Below are 10,522 nucleotides of genomic sequence, written 5' to 3' on the forward strand. Positions count from 1 at the left end.
TCTTTTTCTGAGTCACACACACATGCACACAAACACTCACATACATCCTTCCTTACATGCACACTAACCCTTGAATTTCACATAGTTTATATGAGTCTTATAGGGATCTAGGGGCGCACTCAACTTTTTTACTTGTTATGGTTTTAAGCAACGCCAGCACCAGTCGGTCCGTGCACCACTTTGGTCCAGATTGAAATATCTCAACAATTACAGGATGGATTGGCATGAAATTTGTATATTCATGGTTCCCAGAGGATGAATCCTACTGACTTTGGTGATCCCTGACTTTTCCTGTAGCGCCAGCATCAGTGAAAATTCCAGTATTTTCAGTAATTTGGTTTATGACCAAATACCTGCAAAGCCAATGACATGCCCATCAGCCTCAACTGTACTTTGTGCTCAGTGCTAAATAGCAAATGTTAGCATGTGAACACGCTAAGCTGAAATACCAAATTTAATGATAAATAATCATGAAAAATGAAAAACCTATTAATTTGTCATATAACTGGAAATATAGAAGGATTCACTATTAAAACCAAGAACTGTATTTTGAGGTTAAAAATGTATAAAAAAGAGGCATAACTTTGACTATTTATTAAAGAATAGAAGCACATGACTGGAACAATTCAAAGCATTTGCTATTATTTGCAAATTATTTTTTTGTGACTTTTTTGGACACTACCCTCCGGGCAGTTATTACATTTATTTCCCCATGCCTGCTAAAGATAACAAATTTTGGACGTCAGTTTTTATCTGCCACAACAGTTTGCTCTTCTTTACATAGAGCATTAGAGCCTCTAGCTGCTAGCGTGGCTGTACAGTCTTAGTCTTGCTATTTGTCATATAATTCACACACACATATACTCACAGATGCACGCTCAAGGATTTTCCAAGTTTCCAAGTTTAGGGATGCAACTACATTTGCATTATTGATTATCTGTGGATTATTTTTTCAATGAACTGATTAATTAGTTAGTCTATAAAATGCCAGAATGCAGTGGACAACACTCAGCAAATCAACACATTTGAGAAGTTGATAAACGAATTAAATGAATATTTGTTTAACCAAAGAATTTTCCTACTTTCCCACCAATCCACTACTTGATTAAACAGGTTTTTTCTTTTTGTTGCTGTGCTCTTCCACCTTGTATGATAATGAGGTATTATAAAGCTCTTACAGCTTCAATGAGTCCCACCGTAATGAAACACAGTTGATTGCATATTATTATATTACTCAAGTAGAGACGATAAAAGAATTGATGTGTTTCATTCTCAGTTCATTTTTACTCTCTGTGTCTTGTCTGTTTTCCAGGCAAAGCAGTCTCTGGCCACCCTGACAAAAGATGTACCGAAGCGCCACTCGTTGGCCATGCCCACAGAGCCCGTGGTGAATGGCAGTCAGGAGTGGGTGATGCAGGCCGACCTCCCGCTCACTGCCGCCATCCGCCAGAGCCAACAGACCCTCTACCACGGGCACACCACAGACAGACAGGGTAGGCTCTCTCATCTGCTCAGCCTGTCAGTATCCATGCTGCTTGGTGTTGCTTTTACAGACCCAACATACTAACTGAGGGTTTCCTGGAGGTTTCTCATACTAACTGTGGGAATTTTTCAATGTGTGTGAATATATGTGTGTGTGTGTGTGTGTGTGTTTTTTTGTGTGTGTGGGGGGGGCACCTCCAGCTGTGGTCAGGATCAGCCCCTGTCACTCTCGACAGCCCTCCGTCATCTCTGATGCCTCAGCGGCTGACGGGGACCGCTCGTCCACTCCCAGCGACATCAACTCACCTCGTCACCGGACCCACTCCCTCTGCAATGTAAGAGCTGCCTGGCCCCCTCGACCAAGTAATCACACCTCCACACTTTTCTTCTCCTGTTTGTGTCTGTCCTTCTGTCCTGTCGGCTTGCTGGGTGTCAGCCTGCCTGCTTAATGGTGCTGGTGGTGTTATTTTGCGTTTAACTCACTTTAAAGCAAAAGTTTGACACTGGAAGAGTTTGACATTGCATATTTGCTTTCTTGCCAAGAGTTTGATGTCTCTCGTGTCTGTATGGTAAGTATGAAGCTACAGCCAGCATCTGGTTAGCTTAGCTTAGTGTAAAGACTAGAAACAAGGGAAACAGCTAGCCTGGCTGGGTTAAAAAGGTGACAAAATCCTACAACCAGCACTCTAAAGTTCACAGTTAGCACGTTATATCTCTTTTGTTTAATCTGTACAAAACTGGAGCGTAAAAACTACAAGTTCATGTGTTACGAACAGTCAACTAAAGACGCCGAGAAGAAGTCACTGCACCTGGCCAAGAAAGTTCGTCACATAACTTGTATAAAAGCATGTACTGTTTTGTTTTGTTTTTTTTACAGAAAAGTTTTTTATTGATCAAACATATAAGATAAAATTTGTTGATTAAGGAGCTTTAGAGGAGCAAGTCAGTAGATTTTGTCACTTTTTGATTGCTGGCTGTCGCTTCATATTTACCATACAGACATGAGAAACATATCAATCTTTTCATCAAACTCTTGGGAAAAAAAACAAATGAGTGCAATTCCAAAAATATAGTGTGAGAAAAACTTAATCAAGTTTCCTGTCTCCTCTGCCTGTTTCAGTCCATGGAGGACCTGGAGGACCAGAAGCGTAAGAAGAAGAAAGAGAAGATGACTCTGGGATCCCTGTCACGGGTGTTTGCTCGGGGCAAGCAGCGCAAGTCACTGGACCCTGGCCTGTTTGATGGTACTGCTACCCCTGATTATTACATAGAGGAGGATGCCGACTGGTGATGCTTTGTGTGTGTGTGTGTGTGTGTGTGTGTGTGTGTGTGTGTGTGTGTGTGTGTGTGTGTGTGTGTGTGTGTGTGTGTGTGTGTGTGTGGAAATCCACTTGGCTTTAACTGTGTGTAAAAACCATTTTGTTTGTGGGTTTGTCGGGGGGGGATTTTAAAAGAAAAGCGCAGAAGAGACTGCTATTCCCATAAATGTACAGTATATTACCCTCAAATTGTATGTTTGTAAATTAGATATATATTTATAGATGTACATGTATGCATATGTATATATGTTTACATGCATATAAATATATAAAGTACATGGGGTTATTATTGTGTAGTCATGTTCAAGCTGTATTATCTTCCAAATGGCTTAATGTTTTATGTTTTTTTTATAACTGGAGACTTGAAGGACTGCTGTTTATATGTAAATAGGAGTTATTGTGAAACTAGTGTTTTTACTGCAAATGTCATTTGGCTTTTTTTTACTTTACAGTTGCTTTTATCATGCTTTGCAACACTGATTTATGTGTTTCCTCTTATTCTCAATCTTACTTGGCCCATTTCTTAATATGAAAGAGGAGATATTAGCTGATTGACTTGAAAAAAAAATGCTCTCTTGGACTTTAACTGGCCAAATTCTGCTGTTTCAAATTACTTGCAGTACTTTGTTTGCGAGGTATTGCTGTTACAGGGCTGTCATCATGTTCATGTCATAAATGCTGGCTCACAGTATTTGCTGATAATACATTCAAAGCTTATCACAATGTCACATTGACCTCATCCATTTATGGCAAAAAATGATATTCTTCGTTACTAGAATTAAGGACTGGAATATAATAAGGGTATTTAGAGTCAGACCTCCATAAAAAAATGTAGTTGCACAGACTTGAATACACAAACAAAAAATATCAGAAAATTAGCAGTGACGCATATTCGGGCACACCTCTCGTCTGCTGAAGAAACTCAAGTGCCAAAAAATAAATACTCATCTCTGAAAAATCTGCGGATCATTCTGTCACTGTTAACACTAGCCTCGTTACACTGTTTATGTCTGACTCATGTCTTACTGAGGGCTGTCTAACGTGCCAATATGAGACCTGTGAATGCGCATTAAACACCTGCATGATCCCTCTGTGTTGCTTTGATAAAATGTCCATTCATTGGCAATTAGATTAATAATCTCCACACTCCTGTGTTGCACCTGTGTTGCCTTTCCCCTATACCAAGTTCCTTTTCCTTGCATTATGAATGCACGGCCCCCCATTTTTGTTTTTGTTTTATTTTGTTATTTTTGTTTTGCTTTGTGTAGAATCCCTCCTCATTTCTTGCAAAGGTGACTATAATAATTCTCTGTTACATGCTTTGTAATCTAGGAGATGTTGCATAAAAAAATTAAATCTATTGAAGTATTTTATTTAAAAAAAACACAAACAAGAGGTAACTTCAAATACTTATCTGCTGCAACTGTTGCAGACAGATGTTGAGGAGGTTTTAGCATTTTCAAAATGAATTATAATTGAAATGAAATCTTATTTTAAAAATAAAACTAGTAACTGAATTCATCCTATGTGACCTTTTTCTGTTCCATGAGTAATCTTGTTCTTGTGTCCCAGTCTAACGTGTGTATCCCTCTCCTCCTGCCATTTCTAATGGCAACTCTGCTGCCAGTGAGTAACTCCTCATCTGTGATTACCAGCTGTCTGTTTCTGCAGTCTGGGGATTATTCATATCACTCAGGTCCATTGGAAAAATTCAACTTTGTCTCTTTTTTTTTTTTGTGGAAACTCTTTTGAAAGATGGTGGACTTTGCATGCAGCATTTTTGTTGGCATGTGGGGACGAATAAGGTAAACACACAGAGTTCATCCTGGATTCGTTGGTTCAGTATGAATCAGTGTTTTCCACTTGTTGAGATGGATGGTTAATGGGCAGGAGCATGATGCTTTATGAATAATCCCTGTGTCTCTAATACATTATCCTAATTCCTCTTAAGTCCCCTCATAATCATCAGATAGTTACCAAAGTATTTTAACAACTTTGCTAAACATTGGTACTGTAGATTTAGAACTGACCAAAACCACTACATTCTCATGAAAGAAATTTGTGGATTGCATTTAACCGAATTTCAAAACCATTTCAGATTTTTACGCACTCAGTTGTGTAGTTTTGGTTACTTTTTAAATATGAACTTTGTTTACTATTTCCTTATACAGCACAGTTCATTCAAACACAGGAAAGTCTAGTTCCAGTGAATTATTTTGGCTCCATCTAGTGGCCAGATTGCAATTTCTGTCTTGCAATTTTAAGACAGTTTGTGCCAAAATTGGACAAACGAAAGGGTTGAAACTATTTTTCATCCAGTTGACTGATAACTGTGACTTGATTCATACAGAAACAAACAAAAAATATTCAAATATTTTAGTGTAGCGTCCAAATTAATGCTGTGTATTGTTTGGCACTGAGATGAAGGTGTATTTTCCATGCTAATTCCCTCTGATTTTGATGTCAAACTGTCTCCAGATGAGTCATTTTTTTGATTTTCATATCCCTCTGACCCTGGACCCCTCCTGTATGCCACACCATAACTTCTCCTGACCAATCCAGACTCTGACAGCCTCACACAGCAGAGCCTGTCTGACGGAGAGGAGCAGCTGGACCGCCTCCAGCAGGTGGAGTTCACACGAAACAGCTGCATGTCGCTGTGGAGGGCTGGTGCAGTCCAGGCCTGGATGGAGGTTGTCATGGGAATGCCCATGTACATCCGAGCCTGCTCTGAAAACGTCAAAAGTGGCAAGGTATACCTTTGGTACAAGTAGTTCTTTTGCTGTTTGTTCGCCTTTTGCTTGAGAGTGGGGTAGTTTTAGAGCAGGTGGATGTATTCAGGTTAGATAAAAGTTTTGATTTCTGCTGTTTAGGTGCTGCTAGGCCTGACAGATGAGGATCTAGAGCTGGGGCTGGGTGTCAGCAACCCGATTCATCGCAGGAAGCTAAGACTGGCCATTGAGGACTACAGAAGAGCTGAAGGGGATCAAGGGTTAGCAGCAGTTAACAAAACTCTAAAGAAACTGTAACTAAGTGCATTTACTCAAGTACTGTAATTAAGTACAAGTTTGAGGTACTTGTACTTGACTTGAGTACTTCCATTAAATACTACTTTCTACTCAACCACATCTAATGACAGCTTTAGTTATAGTTACTTTTAAATGGTTAAAATTAGATCTACCTTGACCAGCTGCAACACTAAAATACTGCTTACACATGAATGCATCAGTAATAATAAACCAATAATATAATATATATAGAAGTATATCTCTGCAGTATGAGCACTTTTACTTTTGATATTTGAACTACATTTTCCTTATAATACTTATGTAATTTTGAGTAATATTTTGGACTTAGGACTTGTACTTTTAATGGGCTATTCTTACGGTGTGGTGTTGCCACTTTGACCTAAATGAAGAGTCTGATTAATTCTTCCGCCGCTGCTGATGACTGGTGTCTAATCATCTTCTAGACTATCAAAAGCATCTGAGATGGACCATCACTGGGTTGCAACATCATGGCTGAGTGATGTGGGGCTGCCTCAATACTCCCAAACTTTCCAGAGTCACTTAGTGGACGGACGAGTGCTGAACTCTCTGAGCCGCAGAGACCTGGAAAGATTCCTCAACATCGGCGACCAGTTCCACCAGACTAGTCTACTCCTGGCAATCCAGCTGCTGCAGATGCTCCGCTTTGATAAAGAGGTTGGACCGTGTATCAAAATTTGGAGACGAAAAAGCATTTATACTGCATAGTCCTTTTTCAGTCGTTCCTCAATCACTGCATACATTTTTTTATGCAGCTACACTGACAGGACTGCATGGGATTTCCATTATTACCAACCGTAGCTTGAGGCACACAGAAGCTATTGGTGCTGCATTATCTCCGCAGGCCATCATCCTTCCCTGACCTCTCTCTGTGTTTTCCTTAGCCCCTGCCACATTAGTGCTTTTGCGGCTATCTGTGTGTTGTGTTTTCGTAGGCCCTGCAGGCACGGCGGGCAAAATGTGAGCACCAAAACCGGGACCCCGTTGTTTGGACATGTCACAGAGTAATGAAGTGGATCAGAGACATAGACCTCAAGGTGGGTGGGAGGTCAGTGGCGGTATTCCCTTTGTTCGGGAGTTTTCCAGGGCAGATTGGAACCAGATACCACACAGTATGAGTTTCTAGGACTCCCTTAAAAATAATGATAGCTTTGTCGCTTTGGTGCCTCACCACTGCTGAAAGAAATTCAGACCAAAAACACTGGTTTAGACACATAAACATAACAAAATATTACACAAGTGTTTTTTTTCTGCATCCACAATGAGTAATACTTTACCATTCTTCAGTTTTCAGTGTCCTCTATTTTGAAATGCTTATTTTTGGTAAACATGTAGCTCTAGAAACTAAAACACTATTTCAGTTTCCTAGGTACAAACAGTTAATTGTTTTCAGCCCACCATGACTGTGGTTTGCCTTTAACTGCTTTTAAATCTGACTTCTGTACCAATCTGACTTTTGGCAGGACTGTAGATAAAGACTGAAGTAAAATTTCTCAGCTGTACTGCACACACAGTTACATACTGCCTCTGTGTTTTGCTCCTCAGGAGTTTTCGGATAATCTTCAGGGCAAAGGGATCCATGGAGCCATGATGGCTCTGGATCCGTCCTTTGACACTGACGCAATGGCCAAAGCCCTGGAGATCCCCAGCAACAAACACATGCTACATCGGCACCTGTATGAAGAGATGAAATCCCTTGCTGTCCCTCACAGGTAGATTAAAAATTCCTCTATACGAATTACATACCTACCTATTGATTTAAAAAATGTAGCCTTAACAGATAGGAGGATAATATAGGACCATTCTAAGAAATTAAGAAATAAACACACAACAAATAACTAAAAATGTTGTGCAATGCCTTGTGTTTACAGCAATGCAGAGCAGGGCAATGAGGTTATCAGTTCCTCTTCACCTGTGACTATTAACCGCTTTGCTGAGGAGAGGGTGTCTATGAGAAGAACAGGCAAGGTATCCCGTCATTTTACAATTATATCATATGACTGGAATATATCATATCCATTTCAAGAGAACTACTGAAAAAGTACATTTAGACCATTTTTTCCCAACAACAGTGCTGTCAAGTAAACGACTTATAACCACAAAATTCATAAATGTGGTCAGTGCTCGACTAGTTACGGACAGTATGATTTGGTCACAAGTCTTACAGTAGTTTATTTGTGACGTATTGTTCACATTTTTTTTACACATATACAGTATCTCTTCTTTTAAAGTGATGCATTTTTTCTTAACCGATGATGCAAATTTATAAATATTTCACACAAATACAGTAGATACATGCAAGCAACATTAAATAATACTGCAAAATGCCCAACATACCCTTGGGTCTGTTTTCATAGTTAGCTCAATTAAAAGTATTTAGCAAAGCAGTCTTAACAATGATTAAAAAATAGTGCAAGGAAACTCCATGACAACATGTGTTGCTCCTTAAAATGGTGTATAGATAAATTTATAAATAAATAATTTTATTTGTAGAGGGATATCCGGATGGGTCATGACAGAGGGAGCGATCCTTTAAAAATGTCCACCGGGATGTTAGGTTGGCATTTCTAATTTTGACAGATGCATAAAGAGATCAAACTTTTTCGGATAGAAAAAAACAATAAGGATTTGCATATACTGTAAAAGATGTGAAAGATGTGTACACTGAAGTTAATTTACATTGTGACTTTAGGATTTAAGTACTGTCATACCAGAATACTTATTTATTTTTTGAAGAAAATCCAACTTAAAATGTGTTTTTTTAACTAGTGGAGAATTTTTGTTATTGTTATAACAACATGTTATTGTTATTGCACGTATTGACATGCACCAAAGGCTCCCAGCCAGACTCAAACCAAGAACATTGAGATTACATGGTCAGTGTCTTAAACCCTTAGGACATCTGGTAGTTTTTATTAGACAGCTTTACTTAATAATGTGAGCAAATAATATCTAAGGGGAGATGTCACTTTTTCAACAAGTTCAATGTCACGTTCTTGGAAGATATGAAAGTATATATTTTGCTTCGTGTCTTTTTCATTTTTCCAGAGTCCGCTGAGGTTACGTGCAAACAGCCACTCTGTGGAGAGAAGCCTGGGCTTTCATGGCAGCTGCAGCTCTCTGCCAAGGGAGGCAAGAGTTCAGGCTGTTCCCCGGGCCAAAGGCAGCCCGATGCACACCTACAAGAGTGTGGAAATCACAAATGTCTGAACCAGCCTCAGCCACTGATATCTTTATGATTGTTTACATTGTTATTGTATTTTACTTGTTTACTACTGAGAGGACTTTGAAGAGGAAGTTGTCTTAAAGCAGTTTACCACTTAATTTAATAATTCAAATCTATTGTCATTTCATATCATCCAGCATAAGAATAAAACATTCTCTGAACAGAAACACAAATCATTTTTGACGTAATGGAGCTGTTGTAAATATAAATAAGAGGAAACATTTTGTGGACTCCAAGATTGGTTTTTTCCGACTGAATTTCTAAATGAGTTTTATAATATGAGTTTACAGAAAATCATAGTAATATAGATGTGAAGACTGAAGAATAACCTGCGAAAACTAACTATAACTGTCAGTGTTGTTCTCCTTTGATGCCTTACATTATCATTATCTTCACAGCGTTGTCGTGGACTCTGTCAACTGTTTTTGACAGGTCAGATCTTTTTTTTTTGCACATAGTAAATGAAGAATTATGCTTGAGCTATAGAGAAAAATTCATCATAATACGCTTTCACAGTAGAGATACATATCCACTGTTAATCTTCGGGGGAGACCTGAACTGCATGACTTCAGCAGCTCTGCGTACATGAGTGAGGTGTCGACGTGAGTTTCCAGCTCAAATCTTGTCCTCTGCCTCCCCTGACCCTCTTCAGGCTCCATGCAAGTGTGTGATCACGATTATTATTATTACTGTAACAGATAGTTGCCCTTACTTTAAAGAAACGTTAAAATATATTAAACTTGGACATGTGGGGGAGATGAATTTGTCAACTAATATTACCAATAGGTACATTTTTTTAAGGAAACAGCAGATTCTAGCACACAAGACAATCTTTAAAGTGAATACTGTACTTTTAAAAACTGGTACAATCCGTCTTCTTGTAGTCTTAAATTCAGTTAATTAAAGAGATCTAAAGTAGATGTTTTGGTTTTCATTTGAATATAAATGTTGATTAAAAAAAATTACTCACAATAATCATTCCAGGTGATATGTAGATAAAAGATACAGTTGAATGCTGAGTTTTGAAAGTGATAATGTGTAAAGTTTAAACAAATGGTCTCCACATCTTTATACTGTTTAAGCACTGAAAAAGGCAGTGCTGTTGCTTATCATATGAACTCAAACTTGGACAGTTTGATTGTGTTTTATAACACACGGCTGTATAAAGTTTGCCGTCCCTGAGCTTGAGAGCAGGTATGACATGTCACACAGAGCCAAACTGTGTGCAGCCAAAACCCTGACCTTAATCAGAATAGTAGAAAACAGGTTTTCTCTGCCACTTTCTGGGCGTCTCCTCCAGTCCGCAAAAGCACAGCTGTTTCAGCGGGAAGATCAGACCAGTTCAAACCTGTAGAGACTCAGAATGGAGGAACTCAGTTGGTGTTTGCTTTTAACACCAGAGTTAATATGACATTTACCATTTCTCTTCTCTCAGCTGTCAGAGCTTT

At 38.9% G+C, this 10,522-nt stretch overlaps 1 protein-coding gene across 7 annotated transcripts in view; it reads left to right on the plus strand.

Annotated features, from left to right (window-relative positions):
- The window catches only part of kaznb (kazrin, periplakin interacting protein b), a 66,566-nt gene extending 57,283 nt beyond the window's left edge, over positions 1–9,283 (plus strand). For 3 of the 7 annotated variants that reach the window (XM_040115483.1, XM_040115484.1, XM_040115486.1), the window contains 10 exons: positions 1,313–1,493; positions 1,684–1,817; positions 2,603–2,726; positions 5,364–5,554; positions 5,675–5,793; positions 6,274–6,505; positions 6,784–6,885; positions 7,394–7,560; positions 7,720–7,816; positions 8,897–9,283. In XM_040115483.1, the coding sequence (XP_039971417.1) occupies positions 1,313–1,493; positions 1,684–1,817; positions 2,603–2,726; positions 5,364–5,554; positions 5,675–5,793; positions 6,274–6,505; positions 6,784–6,885; positions 7,394–7,560; positions 7,720–7,816; positions 8,897–9,058 (1,509 nt within the window). In that variant the 3' untranslated portion in view covers positions 9,059–9,283. Of the gene's footprint in view, positions 1–1,312; positions 1,494–1,683; positions 1,846–2,602; positions 4,387–5,363; positions 5,555–5,674; positions 5,794–6,273; positions 6,506–6,783; positions 6,886–7,393; positions 7,561–7,719; positions 7,817–8,896 lie in introns of those variants that run through there. The other 4 variants (XM_040115485.1, XM_040115488.1, XM_040115487.1 and 1 more) reach the window with 4 other exon arrangements.
- The last annotated feature ends 1,239 nt before the right edge of the window (positions 9,284–10,522 follow it).

The sequence above is a fragment of the Xiphias gladius genome, chromosome 21 (assembly GCF_016859285.1).
Source record: "Xiphias gladius isolate SHS-SW01 ecotype Sanya breed wild chromosome 21, ASM1685928v1, whole genome shotgun sequence".
NCBI lineage: Eukaryota > Metazoa > Chordata > Actinopteri > Istiophoriformes > Xiphiidae > Xiphias > Xiphias gladius.